This window comes from Bufo gargarizans, chromosome 3 (assembly GCF_014858855.1).
Source record: "Bufo gargarizans isolate SCDJY-AF-19 chromosome 3, ASM1485885v1, whole genome shotgun sequence".
In the NCBI taxonomy this organism is placed as follows: domain Eukaryota; kingdom Metazoa; phylum Chordata; class Amphibia; order Anura; family Bufonidae; genus Bufo; species Bufo gargarizans.
Genome location: NC_058082.1, coordinates 128,813,008 through 128,832,752, shown reverse-complemented (window position 1 = coordinate 128,832,752; position 19,745 = coordinate 128,813,008). Strand labels below are relative to the sequence as shown.

Sequence of the window (19,745 nt, the reverse complement as noted above, 5' to 3'; positions counted from 1 at the left end):
ATGCATTCCACTCAAAACTGTAAATGTTCCTCTTCTACTTTTCAGTATTTTACGTCAGAGGACAGTAGTGGTTTGTGGGTTAGAGCCACTGGGGAAAGCTCTTCGGCAGGCTGTGGAGAATGCTTACTGGCATCTTGCCTATCTTCCAATAGCAGTAAATATCCATCTACTGCAGATGGAGGTAGGCATGCTTCTGAGGGACTCAGAAGAGATAACAAGACAACCATGTTAGGATTGTAAGCTCTTGCGGGCAGGGTCCTCTGTACCAGTCTGTTTATAGTATTTTTTATATTTTTGTAACTCTGGCTGGATGTACAGGCGCTTTCAAATAAATAATAATAATAATCCATGTTAGGTAAAGGCACCGATACTTCCACAGTCACACCCTGTGCCCCTTCTGCTCATGTGGATTAGTGTTCTCTGAACTCTTTCAATTGAAGGTATAGCGTACAGAAGACCGCTATGGAAATACCACACAACAGGTCATATTTAAATAAAAAATTCTGTATTTATTTAATAATACACCACACAAGATACATTCATTAAAGGGGTTCTCCGGACTACACATAATAATGGACAATCCTTGGGACAGGTCATCAGATCGGTGGGGCTCCAACACCCAGCATTCCCACTGATCAGCTGTTTCGGGTTGCCGTAGCACTGGAGAATGTACGATGTACAGACCTGGAAGCAGAAGACTCCATACACTTTGTAGTTTCTGGCACCGGCCCACTGAAGCTCAGCTACCAATCACTTGATTAGAGCTGCAGTACCCTGGAATGGCCACTACACGGTGTATGGAGCTGTCTGCTTCCAGCTCTGTACAACTGCCGACTCTGTGACAGCCTGAAACAGCTGATCGGTGGGGGTGTCGGATCCCCACCGATCTGATACTGATGACCTGTCCAGAGGATAAGCTCATCGATATCCGTAGCCCAGAGAACCCCCTTTAGTTAGCTGGAAATCTGAGCAACAAAGATCATCTAAAAGGTGACTAGATTTTGGCTTTAGTTGTCCTGTCAAGGAAACATGTGAATCACACATTTGAAGAATGTCTTTTTATGACCTCAAGTAAAGCCTCAGTGTCAGCCGCATCGTGTATTTTATCAATGAGATCCTCCAGTAGCTCCTCTCCATTCAAGAATTCCTGTAACGATAGACAGAACGCGTTACTCCCCGGCTCACATGCTCCGAAGGTCACCCCCTGCTGGACTTTGGCTGATGTCAGTGGCGTACAACTGGCATCATGGCTCCTATCGCCAGTAGTATGACACAACCACTGAGACCACTAGGGTGTTTATATCCAACTTCGGTAACACCTTTTACCTGTCGAGTATGCATGTTGACATTCACATTCAAGTACATGCACACTGGGTTCTGTACTGCTATAAGAACTCGCACAACATTTATCAAACTGGTGTAAAGTAGAACTGGCTTAGTTGCCCATAGTAAGTTAGAAGCTTATTGGTTGCTATTGGCAACTAAGCCTATTTTCCTTCACACCCGTCTGGATAAATCTTCCCCTATGTGTCTGTGTCAAGTTTTTTTACATATGCATTTTAAGACTTTTTTTGGGGCCAATTTCAATAGCATAGAAAATGCTTCAGAAAAATCTCTTGGCGCAGACAGTTTGGTGGGGACTTTCATACACTTATACGTCTCGGACATGCAAGCGGTGTACGGGCGTATGGATTCCACTGTGGGGCCGCAGTGAGCGCTGTACTATGTGCTACGTCAGGCTTTAGCGGAGCGGGCACACGCAGGAGCAGCGATGTGCTATGCACAGGTCCCGTCTGCGCTCGCTCTGCTCTTTAAGGGGTTGATCATGCCAGCACATTTCGGAGCAAAATAACCGTGTGCATATAGGACATCCATTTGGTGGTGTAAAGAAGTGCAATTGTGCCAAACATATTATACCACGTGTCATTTTGATATATTTGGCACGTTTGGCACTGCCATCTTGCAAGACACATTTGAGATGCCCCCAAATCTGCTCTGCTGCGTCATGTTACTTCTCGTACAGCGGTCATCATCTGAGGGCTTCTGGTATCTGCCCAATACTAACCCCGGCTCTCCCATTAGGTTGCACTGATCGGCTGTTTATATCAAAACATAGGCCTAAGCCCCAGTCCAGAATGTTCTAGATGGATGCAGGTACAGTGAGGCCTAGGTGAGACATCTATTACATCACTACTTACAATAAACAATGGCGCAGATTTATGAACGGGTCTAAAAGAAAAAGTTGCCCACAGCCACCAATCACAGTGCAGCTTTCATTTCTTAGAGTGCTCTTAAAAACTCAAAGCTGCATTGTGATTGGTTTGCCATGTTTTTAGACCGTTTTATCTGCCCCCATACTATATAATACACATTGCAATTAGGTAAATCCTTGAGCACCAGAAAAGATATAGTTCATACCCTTAAGTTACGGATCTCATACGATATCCTGTGGTCTGTCAGTCTGTCCTGAGTAAAGTTGTAAGTGCGAATCCGGTCAGACTGATCTCGCGTTCCAACCTACATAGAACATAAGATGACATTATACATGGTCAGGACTTGGGCTACTTTCACACTTGTGGCAGAGTGATCCGGCAAGTAGTAACGTCGCCGGAACTGCCTGTCGGATCAGGCAATCTGCATGCAAACGGACAGCATTCGTAGACGGATCCGGATCCATCTCACAAATGCATTACAAGAACAGATCCGTCTCTCCGTTTGTCATAAGGACAAACTGATCAGTTTCTATTTTTATTTATTTTTTTAAATCGGTCTGCGGTCTGCGCATGCAGGACAGATCCGGCATTCCGGTATTTTTAATGCCGGATCCGGCACTAATACATTTCAATGTAAATTAATGTCGGATCCGGCATTCCGGCAACTGATCCGGAATTTTGGACGGTGATAGTACCGCAGCATGCTGCAGTATTTCCTACCTCCAAAACACCGTTCAGTGACTGAACCGAAGACATCCTGAACGGATTGCTCTCCATTCAGAATGCATTAGGATAAAACTGACCAGTTTCCGGTATTGAGCCCCTAGGACTGAACTCAGTGCGAGAAAAAGAGAAAAAAACAAAAAGGACACATTTCCCGCAGCAGTGTTTTGTGGGTCTTTTTTAACGGATCAGTTTTTCCGTTTATTTCAAGCCATGTGGTCGTGTGAAAGAGTCCTTAGTGTTTTATCTTAAAACAGTAATAATATATATATTTCTATTTATATATATATTATAATTTTGTAACTGCTTTGGAAAACAGAAAGCTGCACTGTGATCGGACAGTTTGGTAAATGAGCTTCATTTAAAACAAGTACAAAGCTTGTACAAGTACAAATGTCCTTCGAGCAACCCGTATGTACCAAAATCATTCATATCTACTCATTAGAGAGGGCCGTCACCTCTCCTGACATGTAACTACTTGCATGTCCTATTAAATAACCACTCTGAATCATCTAGTCCTGACTCGATGTTATGCCATTCCTCAATTATCCCCACATGAATTGCCAACTGGGCGTTACCAGTTTGGGGGTATATTCCTGTACAGTATGACGTTGTGTGTACGGCACTGATTGGACATTCATTAGGCCATTAATAAACTGCTAGTAGGAATAATAGAGAAATGGCACAACAGAGTTATATGAAAATATCATCCAGAATGGTGATCACATGGGGAATGTGCAAGTACGCTCGTAGTTACAAAGACAGACATGTCAGGAGAGGTGACAGCTCCCGTGTCTTTACACACTTGTATTTCCCAGGAAATAGCAGCTGTGGAGTATGTTTTCTTAGAACTCTACATTGTGGAATCCCTCAGTTGTTCCTCTTGGAAAATTATGAATAAATTTAAATTCTGGTTTTATTATTTCCCATGTGAAAGGGATGTGTATCTGTAAGGGTAACAGCCCCAACTGGTAATGCCCAGTTCTCAATTTACAGGAGAGCTAAGAGAGGAACAGCACAGCAGATCACAAACATCTAAGAAAGATGCTCCACAACGGTTATGTCATGGGGACTACAAGTATCTACTAAGAGACCATGTCAGACAGGACGTCTCCACTCGGTGTGATCGGTAGGTGTCTCTTCACCTGCAGTCTCCTGGAGCTCTGCCTCTGGGACAACTCCGATTTTACACTCTGTTGGTGCAGTTTCGCCCGCAGCATCTTCATGGCTTTATCGCGGTTCTGAATCTGAGAGCGCTCCTGTTGGCACTCCACTGATATTCCTAGAAAACGCAGATTACAACAGGAGTGGTGATGAAGGGTCTGCACACGCATGCCATAAGAACATAGCCGGACACGAGACTGATATGGAAGGCATATGCTAGAATTAATGCTCTGACTTTTTGATTCTTTTCAGCAGGTTCTGCACCGAATTTCACAGCCAAAAAAAGGGAACCATTCGATGAACAACTCACCACTGCGCTGTGTAAGAGTGCTTAGCTATTGAAATTGGAGTCAGACTTAAAGGGGTTGTCCCACTTCAGTAAATGGCATTCATTATGTAGAGAAAGTAAATACAAGGCACTTACTAATGTATTGTGATTGTCCATATTGCCTCCTTTGCTTGTCTCCAGGGGTTACGACCACCCTGTAATCCAGTAGCGGTGGCCATGAATGCACACTACGGGAGAAAGCGCTGCCTTCTCTAGTGGCCAAGCCCGCGGGAGTGCACATAGGGATGCATGCACAGCAGTTCTTGTCCCCACCACCTTGTCTCTACGCTGAGGTGGCCATAACCCCTGGAAACGAGCCGTGTATAATGTGATGAAAAAATGAATCAAGCCAGCAAAGGAAGCAGTATGGACAATCACAATACATTAGTAAGTGCCTTGTATTAACTTTCTCTACATGATAAATGCCATTTGCTGAAGGGAGACAACCCCTTTAAGGCCGTGTACACAGGCCAATGATTGGGAGGCAGTAATTGGGAAGGAACACTCCTTCACAATAATTGCCTGTGTAAAGCCCTATTCACACATCTGTGTTTTGGTCAGTGATTTCCATCAGTGATTGTGAGCCAAAACCAGGACTGGAGCCTCCACAGACATAAGGTACAAGGGAATGATCTGCACCTGGTTTTGGCTCCCAATCACTGATGGAAATCACTGCCCGAACACTGATGTGTGAATGAGGCATAAAGGTGCCACTGAGTAAATGCCCCTTCATCGGGTGGATGCATCGATAGTGGTCAGTCACTCACAGGACCATCTCCTTGACTTCAAGGCTCAGAACGAGCAAAGACTTAAGCCTCATGCACACGGCCGTTGTTTGGGTCCGCATCCGAGCTGCATATTTTGCGGCTCGGGTGCGGACCCATTCACTTCAATGGGGCCGCAAAAGATACGGACAGCACTCCGTGTGCTGTCCGCATCCGTTGCCCTGCAAAAAATAATAATAGCAAGTCCTATTCTTGTCCCTTTCACGGACAAGAATAGGCATTTCTACAATGGGCTTCTGGTTTTTGCGGATACGCGGTTTGCGGACCGCAAAAAAACGAATGGTTGTGTGCATGAGGCCTTAAATGTATCAAATACAAGTTATACAGAATCTTTCCCCATAAAACTATATATTAATCTGCTCAGCTCCTCCTGCTCTATAGTATGCTGCCTGCAGACTGCACTGCATTTTCATGGTGACAGGTTCCCTTTAAATATTGATGACCTGTCCTCAGTTTAGGTCACCAATCTGACCACTGGCAGTCCGACTCCCACCACCCCAGCTAATCAGCTGATGGAGGGGGCTGCGACGCTAGGGAGAATGTTGCAGCTTCTTCTTTGGCCTTGCATTCAAGTGAATGGAACGGAGCTGCAATGCCTACAATACTACTGTGCTCGGTATACTATGAAGAGGCTGCCGAGCTCGTCCGAGTGCCGTGGCCCCCATCAGACAGCTGATTAGTGGGGATGCTGGGAGTCAGACCCCCTCTGGTCAGATACTGATGACATATCCGGATTGTTTAACTCCGAGAAGAGCCCTTTACCATAGCCCCATACCTGTAGGAATGTGAACGATCCTCACTGCGCTGTCTGTCGTGTTGACATGTTGTCCTCCAGCCCCTTTAGCTCTGAATGTGTCAATTCTCAATTCTTTTGGGTCAATTTTAACATCTATCTGCAAAGGAAATACACTTTATATTACATTTTTTCAAATGCAGAACTAAAATATGAAAATGAAAGAACGGTTCAGCCACTTACATTACCTCATCAGGCTGGGGAAGGACGATGACCGTCATGGTCCCTGTGTGAATCCTCTGCATCCTAGAGGACAAGCCCACCTCGGGAATCCTCTGAACCCTATGAATCCCACCTTCATATTTCAAGCGCTTGTACACACCTTCCCCTATAACGCGTGCGGCTGCATGGTGTAAACCGCCTGCAACGTGGACATCATGCTTTATTAAAAATCATTTACAATCATTAGCAGCTACACAATGAAACATCAGCAGTAAGAGCATTCGGATTAGCGCTAATACCGGAGGACATGCGGGTGTGAGGGTTGTCAGATAGCCAAGCACAGTGTCATAATAGTCATAAAATATTATAGCGTAATAGTGTAGTATAGTGTAACTGTAGTAGTGACGTGTCCCAACCTGCCCCTGCACACAAGCACCAGGTGCAAGGGGATAAGCGTCTGCGAGAGGGGTCCGACAGTAATCTATTACTCTTTCTTATAAATATGCATATTCATTCGACATCTTATGTGTATGGTCCGATTACAAATCCCCGCATCAACATCTAGTTCGATATAGGTCATTGTCTGCAGCGGCCACATGTTCAACTTCAAATTGGATGTTGACTCAGGGAGACTGGAGATCCACCGGAGATTCACTGGAGGAGCCAGAACCCAGCAGTGGGGATCAAGCAAGTATGGTTCCCACTGCAGGTCCTACTATGCCGGTCTGCCCAAAAGGCCCTCGGGGGTGAACAACCCCTTTAAAGGGTTTCTGTCATGAGAAATAACGTTATGTACTAATGATGTACTAATGTCCGCAGTACATAACAGTATGCTTTATATTTTAGAGGGGTGGGCGATATGGCCTAAAATCGATATTGCAATATAATTTTAAGCATGTGCGATATGCGATATAGATCCCAATATATTCAATTTTTTACTTTTTTGACTCCTTAGGGGCTAGAACCCTAGTCCTATTCACCCTGATAGATCTCTATCAGGGTGAACAGGATCTCTCACTCTCTCTGCTGCCCTGTGCATAGTTCACACAAGGGAGTTGACTATGGCAGCCAGGGCTTCAGTAGCGTCCTGGCTGCCACGGTAACCGATCAGAGCCCCAGGATTACACTGCTGGGGCTCAGATCAAAAGCTGCCACCCTGGGGCCACTGCCACCAATGATTTAATCGTCTGGAGAGGGGAAAGGCCCGCAATTAATATAATACTTAGAGGAGGGGGAGTAGAAGGCAGGGGCTGTGGCCACTCCGCCACCAATAAATATAGTTAATATGCCTGAATACAAACGTAGCCTGCATGTTTCCGGCCATATCCCATACCTGGCCTCTATTACTGCGTCCTTCACTCACTGCGCTGAATACTAAAATGGGACAGCGCAGGCACGGGATTTACGGAACACTGAGGAAAACTCGAAAGTCAATTAACTGGACCTGGGCGTGTCAAAGGGTGCGTAGACCAAGCCTCTAGGGGCTGAAGCAACACCCTAACAGCACCTAGAGGCTCATTAGCATATTATAAGAGTATTTATTATAAGAGAACGGAGGCAGACAGGGAGTTATAAAGCATACGGTTATGTACTGCGGACATTAGCACATCGCTAATGTCAGTCAGCTACATAGCGTTATTTCTCATGACAGAACCCCTTTAAGCTGTTCTCATAGCACCGACATACTCCATGGTGCAGTACATGCTGTAGATTGTGCTCACCGTCATCAGTCCCTGCTCCCAGAGAGCCTCACAATCTAATAAAGCACACACACACTAAGGCCAAGTTTGCAGACCGCCAATGAACCTTTCAGCATATACTACACGTAGAAACAAGTCTGACCCAAACAGCTCACATATTTAGGTCGAATCTGAAGTAGCATTGTGTGGACAGCAGACGAGGAGACTACCGGGCAGAAGTAAAACCATGCAATTCCCATCTGTTAAAATGTATTTTTTAAAATACAGATCCAGGTGGAGAACTCTGTATAATTGCTCGCTTCTGATTAATAAAGACGTTGGCCACTTTCTAAAACCTCTAACACCCTAATCTTGTTGACACTAGCCATGACACCCCAAGCCCCTTCAAATCTTACCTGAGCACCCTGGTTCAATGTCCCGACTGCCTATGGATCTGTGAATGACGGTGCTGCACCCATGGCAATCAACTGCAGTATGTGTCTGAACATGCACAGAAGAGGGCAGCCGTCATGTGGGTAAACTGAAGACCACCATCATGATTACCAATGATTCAGCAGTCGCCAGTGTCTGCTGTTTGAAGATCGGATTGCAGCGGGGGATACTCAGCCAGGGTAAAATATGAGAGGGGTTAGGGTTTCCTAGATTAGTGTTTATATGGTTAGGGCATTAGAGAGAGAGATATTTTTTAGAAAGTGGCCAAACCCTTCAACATACAAAATGGTGCAGCAAATACATTACCATAATCGTTTGGCGTGTAATTCAGAATTTCAAATGACCAAGACTTGTACTGTGCGTAATTTCTGTACATGTCAAAAACCTCACCAGTAAACTGTTGGCAAATGTCACCTGAAAAGAGAAGTACATTGAAAATTGCCAAAACTGGCAGCTAATGATTCCTTATTCCTTTATATACAGGCACAAGCTTTGCACAATCTTGCTAATGAAATCAACCATGATCAGACATTTTGGAACAAATTACTGGGACTGCAGAAAATGATAATAACAGTTATTAGTAATTTGATTTGCCAGAACCAATGACAGCACCAGAAAGAGAGAGGGATCTGCCTCTACAGCTGGACAGGAAGCCTTACAGCAGTTAAAATGAGAACACCCACGTCCTCCTTCAGTGGATTCCAAAGTAGATCAAGAGGAGTCATACAAATTAAAGAGGACCTTTCATGGGTCCACACATTATGAAATAACTAGCAGGGTTTGTAAGGCAAAGTCCATGGATGTAATATTGTTTACTATTTTTTCGCCTGCTGTGCCCCTGTTCACTTCTACCGGCTGGTATGCTAATGAATAGAATTGGTACAGGGAGGAGGAGGCTGCCCTGTTTCTTAATGGGCGTCCCCTTCTCCCTGGCTGTGCCGCGGTCCAATCACAGCAGAGAGCGGCACAGCCAGGGAGAAAAAAAGCTCACCTTGTCTCTGGCTGTGACGCTCTGCGATATGATTGGATCGCAGCACAGCCAGGGAGAAGGGGACGCCCATTGAGAAACAGGGCAGCCTCCTCCTCCCTGTACCGATGCTATTCATTAGGCCCCTTTCACACAGGCGTAACGGATTGGCTCCAGATGCGTTCAGTGAAACTCGCACCATTTTGCAAGCAAGTCCAGTCAGTTTTGTCTGCGATTGCGTTCAGTTATTTCCTGCGCGGGTGCCATGCGTTTTGATGTGTTTTTCACGCACGTGATAAAAAAACTGAAGGTTTACAAACACCTTCTCTTAGCAACCATCAGTGAAAAATGCATTGCATCCGCACTTGCTAACAGATGCAATGCGTTTTTCACTGAAGCCCCGTTCACTTCTATGGGGCCAGGGCTGCGTGAAAAACACATAATATAGAACATGCTGCGATTTTCACGCAACGCAGAACTGATGCGTGAAAAAAAAAAAAACACTCATGTACACAGACCCCTTGAAATTAATGGGTCAGGATTCAGTGCGGGTGCTATGTGTTCACGGCACGCATTGCACCCGCGCGGAAAACTCGCTCGTGTGAAAGGAGCCTTAGCATACCAGGCGAGAGAAATGAACAGGAGCACAGCGGGCGAACGGAGCGCCGCCAAGAAAAGAATAGTAAGCGATCTTACATCCATGGACTATGCCCTACATAACCAGCTACTTATTTAATATGTCTGGACCTATAAAAGATCCTCTTTGAAATCATTTTACTTTTTTTTTTAACCACCTTAACCAACAACAAGCGAGAGGGAGGAAATAAGAGGGATGCTGTCATGGGTTCTGGAAAATCAAATTTCCATTAAGTGTAATTATTAATTTTCCCCTCACCCATAATACCACCAGAGAGAGGATAGCAGAAGAGTTGGAGAAGAACCACTGCTTGTAAGATCTTCCTCCTGAGGAAAGTACCAAGATGACCACAAATCACACCACAATGAAAAGCAGGGGACAAAGGCCCAGAGTCATTCCTACAACTGTCAAGGCATTAGCTCAAGTAAGTGGTTTGGTCCCACCATGGAGGACTAAGATCTAGAGGCCTACTAGATTGAAACATTCACATCATTAAGGTGTTCCATGCTTCACAGCCCTAGAAGCCACAGGATACAGGATTCTCAGTCCGAAGGACAGGAAGCCACTTAAGGAGGAAGTTCCCTTTTTTTATTGCTGTAATGCTTCCTGTCCAGCTGTAGGAGGGGGTTCCTCTCTTTCTAAGGCCGTTAGGCTACAACTACTGCTGCAGTCGTACGGGCCGCAGCTGCCTCTAATTAAACTAACGAGACTACACTATTCAGTGGGTCTGTATTCTTAGTGGCCGCGTGGCCATTAACAATACAGACCCACTGAACAGTGCAGACTCGTTAGTTTAATTAGCGGCAGCTGCGGCCCGTACGACTGCAGCAGTACTCGACCGCAGCACTTGCTTGCGGGATTGTAAACTTGTTGTCTACAACAGACATCCAACTTACTACACTATATAGATCATGTTGGTTCTCTCAAACATTAGAGGGCTGACCTCCAGTAGTTCTCCCGGACACAACTTCCAGTATAGCGTCATTCATGTCGTATTTTTCGTGAGGCACAAGAAAACGTAACAACTGAAGAAAAAGAGAGAACAAATATTTAAAAGGTGTCTGTCACCTCCAAGTCTGTATCAGGGTACGCACACCGGCCAGTAGGGTAGGTGCGCGGAAACATAACCATACCTTTCTTGTGAAACTCTGGTCCTCTAATCCTGAGAAATGCTTCTTTTTATTTTTATGCAAAAAGGCTAGGGAGGCTCGTTCCAGTCGCGGCCTGCTATTGGCGGACAACCCCCCCACCACCCCGTCGCTGGATGTTTTGATGAGATGCAGCAGCGGCCGTGCGGGGAGCAGGAACTACGCAGGTGCCAGGGAGGGAGCAAGGCAATGTAGAATCTGTGTGAGGGGCGCAGGCATTTGGGGGGAGGGGGAAATTTTTGGGGTTGGATAACCCATTCAATATTGCAATTAGGAACCAAATGAATAAACAAACCAGTGCACAGGACTCTTAATGCACAGCCAACTAGAATACTCTGTGCTACCCTTGCCAGTCACCATGCACAACCTGTTTGTCTCATTTATTATATTATAGGGGTATTATGGTTTCAGGAAATAAAAATGGTCAATGCATACACCTTGCTGCTCCTTTCAAAGTCCTATAGCACTGACAGAGATAGCGGATTGCCATGCCTGACACTGAAGGGAGCAGCACGGCACATGCATGACCACTGCTCAATGCAAACTACTCTGGAATGGCTGACTGCAATACCCTATTCCAGTAACTGGTGGGAGTTCTAGTGACTAGGGATGAGCGAACTTCTGTTTTCAAGTTCGGTGTACAAAGTTCGGGTTATTTAAGAATTCAGTTACGGATTCCGCTACCACGCTATGGTCTGTGGTATAGGAATTCATAACTGAATTCTTAGATAACCCGAATCTTGTACGCCGAACTTGAAAACAGAAGTTCGCTCAACCCTAATGACCATACATTCATCACTTATCCTGTGGATACCTGAAAAGCGGTTTTCATGGAATAGCCCCTTCCAATGTTTTTTTTGCTAGCCCCTTCATTCTATAAGGCTACTTTCACACTAGCGTTAATATTTTCTGGTATTGAGATCCGTCATAGGGTCTCAATACCGGGGGAAAAACGCTTCCATTTTGTCCCCATTCGTTGTCAATGGGGACAAAACGCAACTGAACAGAACGGAATGCTCCAAAATGCATTCTGTTCTCATGCTGAAGAGCAAACCGCAGCATGCGTCCTGGGACGCGGAGCAATACGGATCCATTATGAGCCACAATGCAAATCAATGGGGACAGATTAATTTTCTCTGACACAATATTCTCTGACAAAATTGTTTTGTCAGTAACGGAAGCGTTTTTGCTGAATCCTGCCGGATCCAGCAAAAACGCTAGTGTGAAAGTAGCCTAACCAGTCACATAAATCAAATATTTATGGCCTATCGTGAGGATAGGCCATCAATTTTTGGAGTGTACCTCCAGTTATAAACAAGTTTTCAGAAACTAATTGTATAGTTGAGTATAAGAAACTTTATAATATACTTTATTCAAAAATGATGCTTTCTTCTAGGCTTCTCAGAGTTCTTTCCTCCTCTTTCCCTTCACTCAGCCTCTTATCTCTAGTAGCTCCAGTCTCACATAGAAAAGTCTATGGAGAGAAGATGAGGAGTCTGCTGCCAGCCAATAAGTGATTTCATTACCTCACTCTGAACAGTGATCACACCTGTATTTACAGACAATTATTAGCAAAGAAGCGTTCCTTCCCAACAACTGCCTACTCTTCATTTACATGCAGCAATCACCTCCACTGTATGCGGACAAGCTATGGTTATCACTTGTACGTTATACAAAATCATTGTTCCTGGGCAGCAGAGTGGTGGTCACACACACAGCACGATCTTCTGCCCAGAAATGATGATTTAGGTGTCTTCATGACTGCTGATTTAACCCAATAACCAAGCGTTTTGCTTGTTCATCAGGTGATCTGCAGCATCTTCCCACAGGCAGATTATCGGAAATGAACGCTTGTTCCGGATAATCTGCTAAACTATTCAGCAGTGTAAATGAGCGATTATCCCACTAGATATAGTACAGCGTTTGTGTGTCTCTCCTCCAGCAGCTTCCCCTCTCCACAATGTGAAAAACATTAAACAGCAAAGCAGCCTGATTAAAGCAGATAAAAGCATTTTTCTTTAACAAAATATATTACAAAGTTTCTTATAGTCACATGTACTATTCATTTATGGAAAGTTGACCTATAACTGAAGGTATGCTTTCACTCCCAGAAAACTCCTTTATAAAGATATTACCTTACCTCTTCCTTCAAACGAATAATGTTTTGGCTCACAGAGCCCTGTTCTTCTTGCCGTAATTCTTCCTCCTCCCTGGAGTTTAGGTCTATAAGAAAAATAGATACTGTTAGGCCTCTTTCACACAGGCGTTGCGGGAAAAGGTGTGGGTGCGTTGCGGGAACATGCGTGATTTTTCCGCGTGAGTGCAAAACATTGTAATGCGTTTTGCACGCACGTGAGAAAAATCGGCGCTTGGGATCGGGGTTGTGTAGTAGATTGTATCATTTTCCCTTATAACATGGTTATAAGGGAAAATAATAGCATTCTGAATACAGAATGCATAGTACAATAGCGCTAGAGGGGTTAAAAAAAATAAAAAATAATTTAACTCACCTTAATCCACTTGCTCGCGCAGCCCGGCATCTCTTCTGTCTGTCTTCTGTGCAGGAAAAGGACCGGTGGTGACATCACTCCGGTCATCACATTATGTTTTACCATGGTGATGGATCATGTGATGACCGGAGTGATGTCACCACAGGTCCTTTTCCTGCACACAGCACAGAAGACAGACAGAAGAAATGCCGGCTGCGCGAGCAAGTGGATTAAGGTGAGTTAAATGTTTTTATTTTATTTTATTTTTTTAACCCCTCCAGCGCTATTGTACTATGCATTCTATATTCATAATTCTATTATTTTCCCTTATAACCACGTTCACCTCACGCATCGCATCCGCGCGGAATACTCGCCCGTGTGAAAGGGGCCTTATTATAGAATAGAAAGAAAAGCTACAGCTACAAAATATCTTATGTAACACCTAGGTATCCTACCCTTGAAAAAGGCTTAAGCCCCTTTCAGATGAGCGAGTTCCACACTCCGGACTTGCAGCGCGAGTATGCGGCAGCATATGTCAGCGTTATCCAATACATTCCAGAAATTTAAGGGTTACATAGCATCATAAATCAATATAATGCTATGTGACTGCATCAGTGCTGGGAGGTCAGGACGGGTGCTCTCCCTGACATGGAACTTTCTTGTGTGAAACCAGCCTTATATGCGGACATTTACTAAAACTGGCACCAGTTTTAACCTATCCCTCGTTGGCATCAGATGCCCTAAAATTATTACAGGAGCACACCTCTTAATAATTGTGGTGCATCTCTGCAGACCTTTGTACCAGAACTGAAGTCTACACCAGAAGGTGGTGCAGATTTCAAGTATAATCTACCCCATTTTCCTGGAGTAGATTATAATAAAAGTGTCAGGCCAGCTAAGGCTACTTTCACACTCGCGTTTGGTGCGGATCCGTTATGGATCTGCACAGACAGATCCGTTCAGATAATACTTCTGTCTACATCTGTTCACAACGGATCCGTTTGCATTATCTTTAACATAGCCAAGACGGAACCGTCTTGAACAGCACTGAAAGTCAACGGAGGACGGATCCGTTTTCTATTGTGCCATATTGTGCCAGAGAAAACTAATCCATTCCCATTGACTTACATTGTGTGTCAGGACGGATCCGTTTGGCTCAGTTTCATCAGACGGACACTAGAACGCTGCAAGCAGCTTTTTGGTGTACGCCTCCAAAGCGGAATGGAGACGGAACGGAGACGAACTGATGCATTCTGAGCGGATCCTTTTCCATTCAGAATGCATTAGGGCAAAACTGATCCGTTTTGGACCGCTTGTGAGAGCCCTGAACGTATCTCACAAACAGAAAGCCAAAACGCCAGTGTGAAAGTAGCCTAAGCCCATCCCCATACTGCCCAGCTCACTGATTCTAAAACTGATGAGGCGCAAAACCCTAAAAAGCTGCAAATTTTTGCATAAGTGAGCTGTGAACCAAACTTTGTGATGTCAGTTTTCTGGCATACAGGGGTTAAAAAGTGTCCTGCATGCAAACCTGTAACAGCGACAAGCAGGAAACGTGCTGACAATATCCGTTATCAACCACAATCATCTGAACGTTCTAAGAGAAAGAAGTGGAGATCCAGACATTGGCCTACCCCACTTCTGGATGACTGGCCAGTGATACAAGACGCCATGTATTATACACTATACATCATACTGATGAAGACACCGTCTGTGTGAACCTACCAGCAAACATGGCTTCTAGTTCTCTGGCTTCACTTTCTGCTTCGTGTATTTTGTGCAGGAGCACGCTGAGTGATGACAGTTCGGTATGCCGCTGGGTCAAAGCCTTGCGCTCCTCTTCTTTTAAAGTGAGATTTAATGTCTGGCTTAGCTTCCTGTGTTCTGCCATCAATGACTGCAAGTAGTTTTGTAACGTCTTGTTTTGCCATAATGGTCCAAAGCCTTGAGAACAGGATCTTCTCGGGGGAAGTCCATAAAGGTTTAAACATGGAAATCGATTCTTACTGGACTGGGTTCCTACAGAAAGCTTTCTTGTATAAAGCTTAGTACACAGTCCACGCAGTACAGAAATAGGGGTACAAGTACGGAGACCAGACACACGGCACCTCCAGAAGACAACTGACAGACGCTTCATTGCGGCATTTCCTGCTGACACCTGAAGTAAAAAAATAAAAAAAAGTCATGGATTTTAATGGTACCCAACATGTCGGCTAACTTGCACACTGTGTTGACAATTCCTTAGTAAAATGCTGCAGCAGCTCAGGAATATGAGGACAAACACACACAGATATCTCATGCCCTCTCTTATTCTCACCTACTAACACTTTCTCTGCTTCTCCTTATTGCTGGTGATATCTCTCCAAATCCAGGCCCCCCTCAGCAAATCCCCACTATCACCTCTACGTTCCACTACAAATCTCCTTCTACAAATTTTTGCAACCCCTAATAACCATTCCTCTGACCCCTGCTCCTTTGGTTCCTCTTGCAGGAACATTATGGAATGCACGTTCTGTCTGTAACAAACTGTCCTACATTCATGATCTTTTTATCTCTCGAAAACTATCCTTTCTGGGTCTCACAGAAACATGGCTGACACCCTCTGACACCTCCTCCCCTGCTGCACTCTCATATAGTGGATTTCATTTCACTCCCCCCCCCTGCAAACATGGTGGAGTAGTTGGTCTTCTCCTACACCCAAACTCTACTGCCACCCTCCATTAAGCTCACCTCATTTGAAGTACACTCTGTTTGCATCTACTCTCCCTCCAACCGCCAAGTAGCTGTCATTTACCGTCGCCCAGGCCGAGCCACCATCTTTCTTGACCACTTTAACACCTGGCTACTACACTTAATTTCTGCCAGCATCCCCACTATATCATCATGGGTGATTTCAACATCCCTACTGACAGCTGCCACTCAGCCGCCTCTAAACTCCTATCACGCTCTTCCTCCTTCGGCCTCTCACAGTGGTCTTCCGCTCCCACCCACAGAGATGGTCACACTCTGGATCTTATCTTTACCCGCCTCTGCTTCCTACCTAACTTTTCTAATTCGCCTCCCCCCTATCCGACCACAACCTACCCACCTTCTCTTCACTGGTCTCTTCTGCTGCTCCCCCAGTCCACACACTAACACTCCCCCACAAGAACCTTAAACATCTTGACTTTCGCTTGCTTTCTGACTCTCTTCTGCCACTCTCTACTATTTGTTCCCTCCAAGACCCAGATGCTGCCACCACCCTATATAATACCACAATAAGTACAGCTCTGGACTCAGTTGCCCCCCTCACACATAACAAAACCCGAAAAATCAACAGACAACCCTGGCACACCAATCTGATCTAAAAACTCAGACAAGCTGAGCGGCGATGGAAGAAATCCCATTCTAAAGATCATTTCACCGCATACAAGCAATCCCTTCTCATTTTCAAATCCTCACTTGCTAATGCAAAACAGGCCTACATCTCATCTCTCATATCTTCCCTGGCCCACACCTGAAAACAACTTTTTAACACTTAACTCCCTGCTCCGTCCCCCAGCGCTCCCACCCTCTCCTCTCAGTTGAGGACTTTGCCACACACTTCAAACAAAAGATAGTCAACATCAGAGAAAGCTTCAGGACACAGTTCCCACAGACCGTCTACACAACTTCTCAGTCCTCGTCTCCCAAAACCCGCTGCTCCACCATTACAGAAGAAAAACTCTCCACTCTACATCACATTTCACCACCTGTGCACTTGACCCTATCCCATCCCACCTCATCCCTAACCTCACCACAGTGTTTATCCCAGCCCAAACTCATCTCTTCAACCTATGACTAATCTCTGGTGTCTTCCCCTCTGGTTTTAAACATGCTACCATTACACCCATCCTCAAAAAGCCTTCACTTGACCCATCTTTGTCCAGTTATCGCCCCATATCCCTTCTTCCATATGCCTCAAAGCTACTTGAACAACATCTCTATTCTGAACTGTCCTCTCACCCTGCTCCCTCTTTGACCGCCTACAATCTGGCTTCCGACCCTACCACTCAACTGAGACTGCCCTCACCAAAGTCACCAATGACCTACTAACAGCCAAAAACAAAAAACATTACTCTGTCCTCCTTCTCCTTGACCTGTCCTCTGCCTTCAAAACTGTTGACCACTCCCTTCTGTTGCAAACTCTCTCATCTCTTGGCATCACTGACCTGGCCCTCTCCTGGATCACATCATACCTCACAGAGCGGACATTTAGCGTCTCCCACTCCCGCACCACCTCCTCGTCTCATTCCTTCTCTGTTGGTGTCCCGCAAAGCTCTGTCCTAGGACCCCTGCTCTTCTCTATCTACACTTTCGGCCTGGGACAGCTCATAGAGTCCCATGACTTTCAGTATCACTTTTATGCTGACGACACACAAATCTACCTCTCTGGTCCAGACATCACCACCTTACTATCCAGAATCCCACAGTGCCTATCTTCGGACGTGGATAAGATAAAAACAGATGAACCTCTTCTGCGGGCACTGCCAAGGATACCATTCAAATGAAGCATATAGTTTAAATGGCTTTTATTTGTCTAAGCCTTTCAGGGGTGAATAACCCCCTTCACCAGGACATTAATGCCCTTTCTGACACAGCAGAAAGACTCCAACTCCCAGAATACATTGCAAAGGAAGACACTAAGGAAGCCAAAAAGCATCCAACTCAAAAACATCTCCCGCATCCGCGCTTTCCTCAACTCTGAATCTACGAAAATGCTTGTACATGCCCTCATCATCAACCTAAAAACCCACCTTTTCAGACAAGCCTACAACCCGTGACCCTGCTGCCTCTATACCGCCATGACCAACTTCACCCGCACCTACTGTGTCCTTCTCCCATACCATGTAGATTGTAAGCCCTCACGGGCAGGGCCCTCTCTCCTTCTGTACCTGTTTCTAAGTCGTCTTGTTCATGCTTAGTGCAATTGTCTGCATTATGTATGTGCACTCCTCATATGTACAGCGCTATGGAATGAATGCCGCTTTAATAATAATAATAATAATATGTGCCCACATTGCTGAGAAAATGTTGGTTTAATATATGCAAATAAGCCTCTAGGAGCAACAGGTGAAAAATTATTAAACTAGTTCCTTCCACCTGTAATAAAAGTAACTGCATCAGAAACTCAAACTGAAAACCGCATGCAGTGTAAATGCAGTGTATGAACACAAGACATTCCAGACTGGATCTGATTGCTACGACTCCTGTCACACGTGCAGTCAGTACCAGACCCCAGGAGAGCTGTCAGCCCCCGTGTGCTGCTAGCTCGGATCTCCCACTGTCCACCGGCAAATTCTGAGGACACAGCAGAAAGACTCCAACTCCCAGAATACATTGCAAAGGAAGACACTAAGGAAGCCGAAAAGCATCAAATTTCATTGCACACAGTAGAGGCCTGAGACCGGACCATAACAGCTATTGTATAGACATACATACGGTCCATTGGCAGCACGTTACAGACAGAATGGAAGGTCACAGCCCGACTACAGCAGAGTGTGACAGAGCGGGCGAATGACGCCACTGGTGTGCGCTCCGAATCATCAGTGGGCGCAGCAGGCGCATGCGCATTTAGTTGTCTAGTAGTGCGGCCTCCGACAGAGGGGGATTCTTCCTGGAGACCCCCGAAAGGGGCGGGCGGAGCACGGAGTCATCATGCCGGTTGTCACCCTCCCCCCCAAGGAGAACAACCTCTTTAAGAGGATCCTGGTGAGAGCCCAAACCCTAGCCCACAGAGCTTACACTCTAATCCCCTGCAGTCCTTTGTACAGTAGGCTGGCATTGTCACTCCCAGGGACTACATGTGTGTTACCTGAGTACAGGCACCAGTGAAGAGGAGGGTATGAGCCCCCCATGTCACTGACATCTGACAACCCCTAGTAGAAGTAGAAACACATAACAGGTGGTGTCACCTTATTCCACAGAATGTTAACCCCTCTTAAGCCTTACTCACACATCAGTGTTTGGTCAGTGATTTTCATCAGTCATTGTGAGCCAAAACCAGAAGTGGAGCCCCCACAGAGATAAGGTATAAGGGAAAGATCTGCACCTGTTCTGTGTTTAGAGCTGCACCTGGTTTTGGCTCCCAATCACTGATGGAAATCACTGACCGAACACTGACGTGTGACTGAGGCGATGTAAGTGAAAATAATAATGCTATCTGAGATGTCATAGCTGTGAATG

At 45.4% G+C, this 19,745-nt stretch overlaps 2 protein-coding genes across 8 annotated transcripts in view; one reads left to right on the top strand and one right to left on the bottom strand.

Annotated features, from left to right (window-relative positions):
* Positions 1-502: 502 nt before the first annotated feature.
* MTRF1 (mitochondrial translation release factor 1) lies at positions 503-19,093 on the bottom strand. Of its 7 annotated transcripts, none has more exons than XM_044284868.1 (10): positions 18,998-19,093; positions 15,267-15,699; positions 13,193-13,275; positions 10,848-10,929; positions 8,607-8,714; positions 6,195-6,367; positions 5,989-6,106; positions 4,082-4,218; positions 2,419-2,517; positions 503-1,147 (listed from the first exon to the last, which is right to left on the bottom strand). In XM_044284868.1, exons 2-10 carry the CDS (start codon positions 15,676-15,678, stop codon positions 1,037-1,039), a joined length of 1,323 nt encoding a protein of 440 aa, XP_044140803.1. In that variant the 5' UTR covers positions 15,679-15,699; positions 18,998-19,093; the 3' UTR covers positions 503-1,036. The 7 variants fall into 7 exon arrangements, with proteins under 7 accessions (XP_044140803.1, XP_044140804.1, XP_044140805.1 ...); XM_044284869.1 differs by having other exon boundaries at positions 19,002-19,067; XM_044284870.1 differs by lacking the exon at positions 18,998-19,093 and adding an exon at positions 18,792-18,850.
* Positions 19,087-19,745, top strand: part of NAA16 (N-alpha-acetyltransferase 16, NatA auxiliary subunit) — a 57,982-nt gene continuing 57,323 nt past the window's right edge. Inside the window, 1 exon segment of the mRNA XM_044284866.1 lies at positions 19,087-19,271. Within this exon segment, the coding sequence (XP_044140801.1) occupies positions 19,218-19,271 (54 nt within the window). The 5' untranslated portion in view covers positions 19,087-19,217.

Bases quoted from the DNA above. Each gene is read 5' to 3' on its own strand.
- MTRF1 (XM_044284867.1), bottom strand. From the start codon at position 18,683: ATGCAGTTACTTTTATTACAG. The intron at 4,219-5,988 runs GTATGGGGCTAT...TGCGTTTTCTAG, and splicing joins GATCGTTCACATTCCTACAG to GAATATCAGTGGAGTGCCAA. The intron at 1,148-2,418 runs GTATGAACTATA...CTATCGTTACAG, and splicing joins ATGAGATCCGTAACTTAAGG to GAATTCTTGAATGGAGAGGA.